The following is a 13,408-nucleotide window of genomic DNA, read 5'->3' as shown; positions in this document are numbered from 1 at the left end:
TTTTAGTAGCATTTCCTTCAGTTTGTTGACGCTTTCATTTGCTGTATCAGTCCATTGAAGTTCAGCCGTCTGACTTGTCCGAAGTAGCTCATGAAGTGATTCAACCACAGTTGCATAGTTTGGTAGGAATTTGCTGAACCACAAAGTCAAGCCTAAGAAGGAATGAAGAGCAGCCATTTCCTTTGGTGCAGGGCCTTTGGCAATGGCAGTCAGGTGGTCTGGGCCGGGGCTCAGGCCATCCTTGGAAATGACGAGTCCCAAGAACGGAATAGATGTCTGTCCAAATTGGGGCTGGGACAACGCGTCGACGTAATCGATTACGTCGACGCAAAAAATACATCGACGTAAAAAAATCTGCGTCGATGCTTCGTCACTTTCAAAAAAAGACATGGCGGCAGCGAGTAGCGGAATCATGAGTGAGGCAGTTGCAATCAACTTAAATCACTCCACCCGAACACGCAGTTCTACAGTATGGGGATATTTTAACAGAAAAGGAAGTGATTCAGTCGTTTGCCGGCTTTGTGAGGTGGAAATGGCCTATCATAAAAGCACGACGGCTATGCACCAGCACCTCAAACGACTGCATCCAGGAGCAGCTTCTGCAAAGGACAAACCACCGTAAGTTTTCAACTTTTTTACTAACGCTAGTTTTTACTCGTTAATTCATCCAGACACCCCCCCCCCACGTGGACATACACTCGCTCATAGACACAGAGATAAACACCCAACCTCCGTAAATGCAAAACTCATTTAAGCTGCTTAGCAGTAACATATAGCAGCTGCTGTTTAGTTGTTATTGTTTTTTTGGTTTGTGGCCCATGCTGGCAAAATGAGTCGGAATGCACGCAGGCTGATTATCAGAATCGGCGAAAGACAAAAATGTGAGACAGCGAATTGGCCGCAGGAAAAATGTTAACAATGATAATGCACCACCTGCTAAACGTAGCCGTCGTGGACACTATTACAACATTGTTAAAGTGCTTGCAAAAGCAAAATGACAATGAACTCTTGATTTGTCAAATTTAATGTGTTTCATCCTATTTGAACGCTGTTTTTATACATAATGCTTCTCCAGCTTGAACTTATAGGTCAAAAGTTATGCCATCTAATGACTAGAAAGCAGTGCACCAGTAAAGGTGCCATCAGCTATGGCTGTTTAAACGTTATCTTTTCCAGCCATCATGATTACTGCATATCATATGTTCAACATTGGGGATTATTATTAACCTCTTACTGTTATGCTATGAAAGCACATGGCATAACAGTATGTGTGTGTATATCTATCTATCTATCTATCTATCTCAACCAGATCCTTATCAAATTATTTTGATATTATGCTTTCCATATAATTATTTAGTAATTATTCAAATTCATCTGTGTGCTGTGTGTGATTTATGATTTCAGGAATAAACAGAAAAGTCTGGAGGACTACTGTCAGAGAAGAAGTACACCATGCACCCCCCAGGAGGTGGCTGTACTTACTGAGAGCGTCTTATCTATGATTTTAAAAGACAAGAGACCACTTGCTGTGGGTGAGGGATTCAAAGAAATGCTGACCACTTTCCAACCAGGTTACACTCTGCCGTCTAAGCGTCATTTTACAAGCATGATGAAGAGAAAGTATGAAACTTCAGTGGAGAAACTAAGGAATGAACTAAAAAAAAAGCCACATCCAAAATCTCCCTTACCACTGATGCTTGAACAAGTCTGGTCACAGAGTCCTACTTAGGGGTAACTTGTCATTTCATTATTTGTTCAAAGACGCCATTGCTGCTGTTTGTATATTATTAATTTTTTGCTATGATTTCCTTTGTTATATTTGTTTTTCGTTAGATTAATTGATGCATCGAAAAATTAATCGCTAGATTCATCGATTAGGAAAATAATCGTTTTGCCCAGCCCTAGTCCAAATCAACTTTTGTTGAAGTTGATCTGCAGACCGACATCCTTCAGGCGTTGGGAGGACAGCCTGTAACCGTTCATCATGCTCTTCTCTGAAATGTCCATACACTATTATGTCATATTATGTCTCCTCTTTTAGGACTGTTTGCATCATCTTTTGGAAGGCAGAAGGGGCTGAAGCAAGTCCAAATGGGACTCTCGTAAACTGGAAGAGTCCTTCATGGGTTATGAATGCTGTGAGGCTTTGGCTATCAGGGTGAAGAGGCAGTTGGTGATAAGCTGAACTTAAATCAATCTGGCTAACATGTGTAGCCCCAGCCAGCTGTGCAAACAAATCCTCCATGTGAGGAAGAGGGTAACAGTCCATGATCACACTCTTGTTAGGTTCACACAGATCCACACAAAGTCTTAAGTCTCCCTTATTTTTTCTTCCAACCACTAGAGGACTCACCCATTCAGCTGCATCCACTGGTTCGATGATGCCTGCTTGGAGTAGACGTTTCAATTCAGCTGACACCTCACGTATCTGAGTGGTAGACGCTGCAGTTTTTGACGAACCGGCTGTACTGTCTTGTTCACTTGACCTTTGTGGATGAACCCTTTAACAGCTCCGAGATGATGGGAAGAAGAAGAATCAATGTTATTCACCATGCATGTTTGTTTACTGGCTGGTGATCCTCTTGCAGGATCCTCTCCTTTGTTGATGACTTTTCCAGCAATGATATCAATGTTAAGTGCTTTATTTAAGTCCAACCCCAGAAAAGGTGATCCATCTTTAACTATGAAGAATGATCCTGGGACTTTTCTGTCATTGTTTGCAATCCTCACTGAAGCCTGTAGGCAGCCAATGACAGGCAAGTCACCTTTTGCATAAGTGACAAGCTTAACTTTCGGTTCAGTCAAAGCACAGGGTGCAAAATGTTCTTTGTAGATGGCTTCTGGAAGGATAGATACTGAAGCTCCTGTATCCACAATTAACTGCAGAACCTCAGAGTTTCCCTGTGGTGTTTCAATGTTCATTTTGCATATAATCTTATCACATGATGCAGTCATTGGTTTGTGATCATCAACACATAAAACTGTAAACTTGGGAACAACTACTTCCCTGACCACTGCTACAGCTGATTTACAAACTCTGGCGAAGTGCCCTTTTTTGTTGCGATCATGGCTCAAGAGTTGGGAGTTCGCCTTGTAATCGGAAGGTTGCCAGTTCGAGCCCCGGCTCCGACAGTCTCGATCGTTGTGTCCTTGGGCAAGACACTTGACCTGTTGCCTACTGGTGGTGGTCAGAGGGCCTGATGGCGCCAGTGTCCGGCACCCTCGCCTCTGTCAGTGCGCCCCAGGGTGGCTGTGGCTACAATGTAGCTGCCATCACCAGTGTGTGAATTTGTGTGTGAATGGGTGGATGACTGGATGTGTAAAGCGCTTTGGGGTCCCTAGTAAAGCGCTATACAAATACAGGCCATTTATTTTTACCATTTACATTTTACTTTTGCTGCTGGACAGTTTTTATCATTAGCCAGGTGTTTCTCGGATCCACATCTGAAACAATGACGCTGTTCCTCTTTATCACTTGCCTTTTTGTGCCATTCTTTAGATGTAGGTCTCCGAGCTTGAGCTGGTCGCGTTCCTCTTTTTCCCCAAAGACGTGTGTCCTTCACCTCCACAGCTTGTACTGCAGCAGTCTGGGCTGTGGGCGCAGAAGAGAGGAGTGTAGCATTCTTGACCGCAGCCTCCACCTGAAACGCAAGTAACTACCTTGTCCAATGTAATGTCCTCCTCCAGCAGCAATTTATCTTTAACAACACTGAGATTAGCATTAGCAACAAGCTGATCCCGAATCATTTCACCCTCCATTATTCCAAAACCACATGGCACAGCTAACGCTCTGAGGGCGGAAACATACTAGGTCACAGTTTCATCAGCCCGCTGAACTCGCTGTCTGAATGTGTGCCTGCATGCCACTACATTCACTTTAGGGGCAAAGTGGTTTTCAAGCGCAGTCATGGCGTCAGCAAACGTTGTACCTTGATTCGGCAGTGTGTAGAACAGTCGTTGTCCCTCTGGTCCCAAGCAATAATAAGACGGCTCGTCGTCTCGCCTCCGGCCATGCATCTCCCGTAGCATTTATCACTAGCATGTAGTTCTCAAAGAATTTGCGCCACGTCATAACTGGTATACCCGGCTCACCCGCATGTTGCAAAAAGGGCGGTGGGCTCGGCACTGAAGCGCTCATCCTCGTCGCCAATTTGTTGAGTTTGTAATCAGGTAGCGGAGGAGAGGACAAGTCTGGGTTCAACACTTTATTTCAGCCTTTACAGCAGCACTCCATCTTTTTTACCTCTCTACTTTCTTCTTCTCCCCTCTCTCTTACCCAGCCTCATTAGCGGCACCCCTGGTCTGACAGGGTAACAGCATGTACTGCTTCCTTTATTATAGAACCTTGTAAACACAGCAATATCTACTATAAAATCCTAAATCTAAATCAAAAGCAGTCCTATACTCATGAGTCATTTAAAACTTTTCACAATAACTCTATCAAGGCATTACAATTTTTTTTATTATGTAAATTATCACAATTCAGCAAATTAGCCCATGTTGCCTCAAAACAATGTGGTCATTAAATTACACTGTATTCGAACCAATTACGCACTTATTTGTAAGGGTCTTTCAGGCTGAGACTGAGACAGAAAAAGACTGAACAGGGTGATCCAGAGGGTCAGCTCTGTTCTAGGATGTCCTCTGGACCCAGTGGAGAGAGAAAGAAATGACATAATTTAAACACAAATCAGCGTGATGAGAACTACTGATAATGAAAGTAAGCATCTTTGCGGAAAAAAAATATCTGAGGAGAACTTTTTTTATCTTAGTTTGTCCCCGGTCCCATCCGAGGAGGCGGGGTTTATGACCTATACTGTAGCCAGACACCAGTGGGCGATAGAGACATTTTATGATTATAATTTTATCAGTGTATATTGTGCTATAAATATAGTGTCAGTTATATGGCTGAAAGTTAGCATTGTTAAAATGTTATATCACGACTGAAAGTGAAAAAGAGACTTACAGATCATGGAGCTGGCCAAAGTACCACTGTCACTATAGCAGAATTATGAAATGTGCATGCTTCCTGGCAGTAGAAGGGAGTACATGGGTCAGAAGTGAGAGGCAGATGCATGCACAACAACCCCCCCCCCCCCCCCCCCCCCCCAAAAAAAATAAAAAATAAAAAAAAATTAAAAAGAATTAAAACTAAAATTAATGATATTATCTATATTAGTAGACATTGTGCTTGATTTTACACTAAATACGTGCATTTTGATCCAATCTTTTTCTTAAAATATTTTCTTTTTTTTTGTTTATGTTGGGGGAAAACTCTGTAAAAGACCCAGGAGAAATAAAGACACAATGAGACAAAGTTACTTTCTTTATCAAACGTGTACACGGGTGAGCTGCTAAGAACAACTCACACCATGCACAGTGGCTTGGTAATTTTTATAGGAAAGACAGTGAGAACAGGATAAGAAAATACAAAACAAATAAAATAAACAACTCCATATGTGGCGCTAGTCTCGTCAGCAGAGAGCTGGGAGAAGGCTGTGAGAGATAAAACAATCTAAAACAATATGTCCCAAAACAGTATGTCTTTGCTGAGAAAGTCTAAAAAGATAATTGTAAACTAATCTAACCATAGGCAAAGGGCAGACAAAAGGCATCTTTGTACATTTAAAAGAAGGTAAAGAAACATAGAACCATTTTTCCTGTAACATTCCCCCCTGTTTAACTTATTTTAAATGTATACAACAATTGTCTATGAAATTTATTTATTAAGTATCGTAGGCAATTTTTAATTTCCAAAATCTTCAAAATGTCAGCATAGCAGAAATGGCAGTCATTTGGTCTAAAGAATAAAACAAAAGAAAATAAAAAGAAAAACATAGTAAATGAAAATCATAGTAAAAGAAATAACAAGTGGAATAAACAAGAAAAAATAATAATAAAACTACAAAAAATAAAGGATAAAAACCTTACATTATAAAACGAAAACTTTATAAAAAATAAAAGGATGAAAAGTAAAATGAAAACTTTATATTTAAAAATGATGAAAACCTAATATGTAAAATGAAAACTTCAAAAAATACAAGGATGAAAACCTTATATTTTAAAATGATGCAAACCTTAAATTGAAAACTTTATATGTAAAATAAAAACTTCAAAAAAAAAATAAGAGTATGAAAACGTTATAAAAATGAAAAACTTTATGTTTAAAAGTAAAAGCATGAAAACTTGCATAACCTACTAATGTTTTAATCAGTGCATGATCACTTGACAAGTCATTTTTAATCACCACGTCATTTATTAGCAGCTAGTACAAGTTCTCCTCTAACAGAATTGCAACGGGATGTTGTTCTTCTTCAGGCACGGCAACATAAGCAGTCATTGTAGTTGTTATCATCTGTGAAATCATTACTCTTAGGCATGGCAACACACACAACACTAATATGAGCAGTGCTATCATGATGAGACCTAGAAGAAAAAATGGCTTTGTTACAGCAGCCAGCCATGAACCGCTGAACAGCCAGTCAAGCCAGCCTTGTGCTGTAGCTGCTCCAGGTGTGTGGTCAGTGACATATTTTTGCAGAGCAGTCAAATTCTGCAAAGCTTCATAAATGTCTCCTCCAGTTTCGTATCCATCAGGGATAAAAGTGCAACATGTTTCCCCGATCAGCTTGCAAACTCCTCCTTGTGATGCTGTTAGCAGGTCTAGTGTCAGTCTGTTCTGCAGCACCATCGTTCTGATGGCCTGCTGTTCTCCTGCTAAGGCGGTTCCCAGGGTCTTAGTCAAGTTGATGTGTCGTAGCAGAGCATATCGGTTGATTTCCACATGATCCCGCACCTCGGCAACTCCAATGCCGGGGATCAAGCTCTGTAAGAATTTCACTCCTCCTCCCCAGATGCGAAACTCTCCCGGCACTCCAGTGTCCACGGTAATGCCGAAAGAATTGGGGGAGGCGATGTCCACTTCACGTCTCTGCCGGCTGCTTGGGTGATGTGCAACACTTTGCATGAAGAAAACGTGATCTGATAATTCCACCAGGGCGCACAGACCTCCCCAACCTTCAGGGAGTGACAGATAAGCCTTGTTGCCACATAGGAAGTACCAGTCAGCCAAAACTCTGGTTCCTCTGCTGCTGGGTGCCGTCCGTGCACATCCTGTCTGGTACTGAGTCTTTGTTTGTAGTGGCATTCGGTAGCTGTAGTCGGAGCGACAGTTTAGGCCCATCAGCGTCGTGTTACTGGCACAGGTGGCGTTGATTGAACAGGCCATACACTTCCTCTCGTTCCTTGGTGGGCAGAAAGTGTATATGTACTTACATAGGTGAGTAGGCAGCTCCCCCACTGCCCGCGAGCCATTGTTCATCACACATACTGGCAGTTGTGATGCGTTCAGTTTGTTCAGTAGAATTACATCAGGCAGCGGGTCTGAGACTTGGGGCCAGGTCAGTAGGTATGTCTGTCCGGAACAGTTCACATTTGTGAGTGATGATGACCTCCAGGTTGCTTTCGCTGGGATGCTGTAGTTGGCTTTGGACCAAAGAGTACCGTAGCCTGGATGTGTTGCCAGGCCCAACAGGCACCAACTGCGATCTTCAGGTATGCTGTACGGCCACAGGCCAGACGTCTGCGAGGATAGGGGCATATGGGTACATGCATAGCAGTCAGTTTTGTTATTCAAGTGAGCTGTAGTGTTCATAAACTGCCACCAGAAGTTAGTGGCGTAGCCATGGGGAAACTTGGTGTACTTTCCTTTGTCATACAGTGTCTGCCTTTTCTCCACATAGCGTGACTTGTTGTCCCTCACGGAAGCAAAGATGAGGAGCCCGGCCATGGTCAGGGCCGCTGCAGTTGATAAGAGCCACCACCTCATGACGACGGAACACACCCTCCTGTCGCGAGTAGACCCCCCGGCCAGGAAAGCTGACCCCTCCACCGGGCGAGATCACAACAAGCGGGCAAGCCTGCCGTCAGCTGTGTTTAGATGGCTTCACTGACTCGCCTGCAGTGACTCTGATGGATCCAGGATGGTCGTTCCGCAATTTTGCAAGCGGTCGGTGTAGTGAGGAGGACTTGGTATGGCCCCTCCCACCTGGGTGTGCTCCAGTTTTTCCTTTGGAGCACCTTGATCAGAACCCAGTCACCGGGCTTTAGTCTGCAAGACACTAGAGAAACATCATCAGGTTGTTGATTATGTACAATGATCTCTTTGTTTTCTAACAGCTTAGACATCCATTCTGCTAATGTGTTTTCTCTGATTGCTTTGTCTATTGGTTGACTGGTAATAGGCAGTGGAAACGGCCTGCCATGAATGATTTCAAATGGAGTTAGTTTATGGGAGCCTTGTGTTAAGCGCATCCACATTTTCACTAAACCCAAACATTCAGGCCACGGCCTTCCTGTTTCTGCCATGCATTTCCTGAGCCTTTGTTTTATAGTGCCGTTAGTTCTCTCTACAAGGCCTGCGCTCTGAGGGTGATAAGCACAGTGGTGTTTTATGCTGAAACCGAGTGCTTCAGAGACCTTAGTGATGACATCATTTACAAAATGAGTGCCGTTGTCTGACCGTATCAAAGCTGGGATGCCATATGTGGGTATGAAGTGATTGCACAGGCACTTTGCTACTGAAATTGCATCTGCCTTTTTCACTCGATAGATTTCCGGCCACTTTGAGAACACGTCTATAACCACTAGGGCGTATTTTGACCCTTGACATTCGCTTAGTTCAATAAAATCCATATGAATTGTGTGAAAAGGATGAGGCGGAGTTGGAAAACGGCCTCTTTGTGGTCGCAGGTTACCCTGAGCATTATATTTTTGACACGTCATGCATGTTCTGACAAATTGTTTTGCTGAGGTTTCAAAATTTACAGTGTAGAATTTACAGTGTAGAAATGAGAGTTGACAATACTGGTCAGTCCCCCCGTTGACAAATGCGTACAGCCATGAGTCACTAATGCCGCCATTTTGTGGAGGAATTTTGGCAACACTGGCTTGCCATAACACATCATTAAGTCGTTTGTCAGAACTGCACCGTGTTTTAGCCATTTTGCCTGCTCTGCTGTGCTTGCTGCTTTTTGTTCATTTTTCAACACATCCAGTGGAATCTGATGTGTGTTTACTGCCATCAATGTGATGTTTGCCTGTTGTGCCGCCTATTTTGCTGCTCTGTCAGCAAAATTGTTGCCTGTAGTAATGAAAGAGTCAGTAGGCGTTGTAAGAGGTTGGCATGCTGGTTTGCCAGTTGGTGTAATCATTCCTCTGGTTTTCCAGATTTTTTGCAAAATGATGCACAGCAGAGAAAACATACTGGCTGTCTATATAAATGGTTATTTGTTTATCTTTGTGTATTTCACATGCGCAACAATCTCGTGTGAAGTGACCTTCCTCTCCACGGTTCTAGCAGGCGTTGTTTCTATGTTATCTGCTGTTTCTGCGTGGCTGTCTGCGGCCTTGGTGTTTGTGACTTTGCTCGCCTCTCTGTTCCTGATAGCCACCTGCGAATTAGTGTTTTAGTCTGTTGTCAACAGTCAGCCTTATTTTTAAGTTACAGAATGCTTCTCCCTTTTTTTGTTTTTTGTTTTTTTTTGTTTGGGAGAATAGATGCAACTCTACATTTTCACTTAAGGCAGTTTTAGATAATTTCTAGTTCTTCAAACAATGCATGGATCTCACACATTTCAAACTTTCAAGTTAGGGTTGTTTCCCATTTATACAAATATATATATTTAACTTTGCATTGCTCACAGCTCATAGCTCACAGCTCTAAACCTAGGCATTTTTCAATCATATGCCTAATCACTATGTGTCACTGTGATTCTCAAGTATGGTCACAAGTTCGTTTAAATTCGTTTCCAAAACCAACAAAATAATCAAACAAAAACAAAAAACATAAACGTGTCAGGACACAAAAGAAAAAAAAAAGAAAAATGCTGCCACCCGAACAAGGCAGAAGTCTGCATATGTTGGCTTTTAATAGCATGCAGCTTGTAACATGGTAGACTAATGTGCCTGTGTTAATTCAGCTCCATATTATTGTGTGAAGTTGCACTGGGTTGGGAGTGGTTTTGTGTGTGTCACATTTTTGGTGAGCCAATGGCTGGAATGGGGTTGGACTAATTAGAGGCAGGTGTACTTGATTGCACTGATACACCGGTCTTCTTATAGCCCACACTACAAACACTGCTGTGTTGTTTTGTCTCTCTGTGCAGGTATGTAATGTGATGAAATCAGATATGTTTGGGATGGACGGGTTTTGCCCTATGAATTTTATATTAGGTGTGTCGTTTTGTCTCTCTGTGCAGTCCAGGGCCTATTATATGCCACAGCCTAAAGGCAGCAGGGTTGCAGAGGCTTGAGTGACCACTGACTATATGCTTGCAGGGTGGTGGGTCTCCAAGGACAACTTCTAACCCTGTTAAAGGCAACATGTGGAGTGCAACTTGGCTGTGTGGCATAGCTGGCTCTGGCCTTGGGACTGTGTGTTTTTATACAATTCATAAGTGGGACACTGGACTGTTTTATCTTTTATCTCTTGATATATTTTTTGTCAACAAATTATCTTTTAGAATTTTATTGACTGACATCTTTTTGCCCACGACTGAGACGGTTGGTCAGACCTAGAGTCTTTCTTTGGGTGTGTTACAGCAGCTTCTGCTCTAAAAGAAACAAATAAATAAAAAGAAAAGAAAATGTGTAACATGCTCATCAGCTTAGCAGTGTCTACATATTTAATTCAGCTTCTCAATCCTGTAGTTTTAGCTGTTGTCTACAGGGTTTTGCTTATTGGTTGTTATTATAGGTGTGCTCTATATCTCAGCAATGTGTCATTCTAGGATGATAGGTTTCAAGCTGGTCAAGTGCCTCTATGCACTTCATTAGTTTAGTTATTCTCTGTATTGTCTTCATCTCACATGTCATTACACTGAGTTTTAGCAAACCTTAAGCTTGATGCAGACTACTGCTTAACAATTATCCACCTTACATCATAACCGATTAAGGTGCCTCTTCATATTAATATTATGTCATTGTTAATATTATACCCTTTGTCTTATATAACAGCAATAGCATATTATAATATTTTATCAGTGTGTACCACTATACTACTCCTGAGCCAATTTGTTAGTTAGGATCATCTTATTCGGCAAACAGATAATTTAGAATTCATCCAATCTGCGGTCACATTTGTTCTCTCTGTTGCATGGCGGACCAGGCAGTTCTATTATAATATATTATTTATATTTTATTTTGTATCCATCAAGGGCTTCAGATGACCTGCAGAATCATCCTTTTCCCAGGGTGGAGACAGTTACCTTTTCACACACTGTCCTTGGCTGAACAGTGACACAGCCTTAATATACCTTATTTATTTTATTAAAATATTTTCGTGTGAATTATTTGCTTTATATTCATTTTATACATGCTGGGCATGGTCATCATGCCAACTGTGTTTCATTGTTAATATCACTTTACAGGTTGTTATCCTTGCTATTATTAATTTCAAATACTCTAAAGATAATTTCTACTGTAATTTTCCCTTTGTTCATCTTTATTTCGTACTTTTTATATTTATATCTACTCAGTGGGGTCTGTTTTCAACCCTTTTAAACTACTTCAAACTACTGTGATCTCTAGTTTTCACTTAATAAGGGATTATTAAGTTCTTCCTGATATGGGTGGTGCTGCAGATGCGGCTGCAGGAATGAGTGATGGCTTTCTAAAAGGATTGTGGGAACTGCACAGTGTCTCGTCTTCTGGTTTTACTAAACTGGCAGTTGAGTTCTGTTCTTCTGACTGTTTATATTTTGTTTTCTTAAATCTCTCAGTTTACAGACACTGTTTTTGTCCGGCGTCTGGACTTTTCTTTTCTCACCACTGCTCGTCAGCAGGAGTGAGTTTTAATTTCACTTGCTTGATTACCCATCTTATTTATGTATTTACTTATTTTTGTTTAAGTAATATATACACAATACAGCTGCTATCACCTTCGCTGGTATTAGAGACGAGAGTGGTTGCTCACACGCCCTTCTACTTTCGGACTATTTCCAAAAGCGGTGTGAACTTTACGAGACGGAACTCGACCGTTCTCTCAACTCACCAGCACGTCAGTGAATAGCAGTAAAAGAAAAACACAGTAGGAGCAGCTCAGTCTCTTATTGGACCGTGAAAATTCAGCTTGCTCCATTAATTAAAACAATACACACACACACACATTCACATTCACAGCTTCGACGCGCGCGACCGGAACCCTTATAATAAGGGGAGCTCCCAGAGCTACTTACTCCCTAGACCCAGTCTAGACCCAGCTGGGGGAGCTACCCAGAGCTCCAAAGCTACCAGTCGACGAGCTTCCAAAGCTTCCAGTCGACGAGCTACGCTACCAGTCGACGAGCTCCCAGAGCTACCAGTCGACGAGCTACTTCCGCTATTTTAAATTCCCTGAATTCAAAATGCGCTTTTACGCAAGATTGTGTCAGTGTGTCTGTATCTACCTGGTCGGTGTCGCCGGGTCTGGTCCACCTCGATCGGGTCCCACCACCGTGGGTCGCTTTCTAAGACGTTGGCCAAGACCCGAATTTAACGCTCTTGGTCTTTTTCCACACACCTGGTGTGTGGGCTGTCGACAGGCGAACAACGTGGACTGGTCACGGAGATGGGACACGATGGAGGTGATCCGGCTGTCGAAGGACCAAGAAATGTTGGGGGAAAACTCTGTAAAAGACCCAGGAGAAATAAAGACACAATGAGACAAAGTTACTTTCTTTATCAAACGTGTACACGGGTGAGCTGCTAAGAACAACTCACACCATGCACAGTGGCTTGGTAATTTTTATAGGAAAGACAGTGAGAACAGGATAAGAAAATACAAAACAAATAAAATAAACAACTCCATATGTGGCGCTAGTCTCGTCAGCAGAGAGCTGGGAGAAGGCTGTGAGAGATAAAACAATCTAAAACAATATGTCCCAAAACAGTATGTCTTTGCTGAGAAAGTCTAAAAAGATAATTGTAAACTAATCTAACCATAGGCAAAGGGCAGACAAAAGGCATCTTTGTACATTTAAAAGAAGGTAAAGAAACATAGAACCATTTTTCCTGTAACAGTTTATTTGCTTGTTTCTGCTTGATATTCATACAATACACTAACAATAGATGGCAAATTGATCAAAAGAAAACAACCACATTTTAGGGGGGATTTTTTTATTCAATAAGAAAGAAAAAGGTAACAGCAAGTGAATAATTTAAATAATGATTTAAAATCAAAACTGAACTGAAACCCTTCAGTTGCATGAATGATAGGAATACTAACAATTATCTTTCCATAATGAATGCCAATTTTGATTATGAGAGGAGTGAAATTTCAAATAATGTAAAAATGCCTAGCTTTATTTACCTGTCTGGTTGAATTGTGGTCAAACGTGCTGTCATATTTTAACCAGTAGATGGCGCCTTT

The 13,408-nt window shown here is 41.8% G+C and overlaps 1 protein-coding gene and 1 long non-coding RNA gene across 3 annotated transcripts; both read right to left on the bottom strand.

The window, feature by feature from the left end:
* Window positions 1-362: 362 nt before the first annotated feature.
* Window positions 363-4,594, bottom strand: LOC143412588 (uncharacterized). Its single transcript, XR_013093105.1, has 3 exons — window positions 3,930-4,594; window positions 2,354-3,592; window positions 363-599 (listed from the first exon to the last, which is right to left on the bottom strand). It is a non-coding gene; the product is annotated as an uncharacterized LOC143412588 (long non-coding RNA).
* A 674-nt stretch (window positions 4,595-5,268) lies between these two features.
* On the bottom strand, window positions 5,269-13,053 carry LOC143412586 (uncharacterized). Of its 2 annotated transcripts, none has more exons than XM_076873790.1 (2): window positions 12,179-13,053; window positions 5,269-8,120 (listed from the first exon to the last, which is right to left on the bottom strand). In XM_076873790.1, the coding sequence occupies exon 2, from the start codon at window positions 7,826-7,828 to the stop codon at window positions 6,266-6,268; it is 1,563 nt and encodes a 520-aa protein (XP_076729905.1). In that variant the 5' UTR covers window positions 7,829-8,120; window positions 12,179-13,053; the 3' UTR covers window positions 5,269-6,265. The 2 variants fall into 2 exon arrangements, with proteins under 2 accessions (XP_076729905.1, XP_076729908.1); XM_076873793.1 differs by having other exon boundaries at window positions 12,447-13,053.
* Between the last annotated feature and the right edge of the window lie 355 nt (window positions 13,054-13,408).

This window comes from Maylandia zebra, linkage group LG2, assembly GCF_041146795.1.
Source record: "Maylandia zebra isolate NMK-2024a linkage group LG2, Mzebra_GT3a, whole genome shotgun sequence".
Taxonomy (NCBI): domain Eukaryota; kingdom Metazoa; phylum Chordata; class Actinopteri; order Cichliformes; family Cichlidae; genus Maylandia; species Maylandia zebra.
Note: the sequence above shows the minus strand (reverse complement) of the source record. Positions and strands in the feature narration are given on the sequence as shown.

What these genes read in the sequence shown, in the direction of transcription:
- LOC143412586 (XM_076873790.1), bottom strand. Translation starts at nt 7,828, where the DNA reads ATGAGGTGGTGGCTCTTATCAACTGCAGCGGCCCTGACCATGGCCGGG.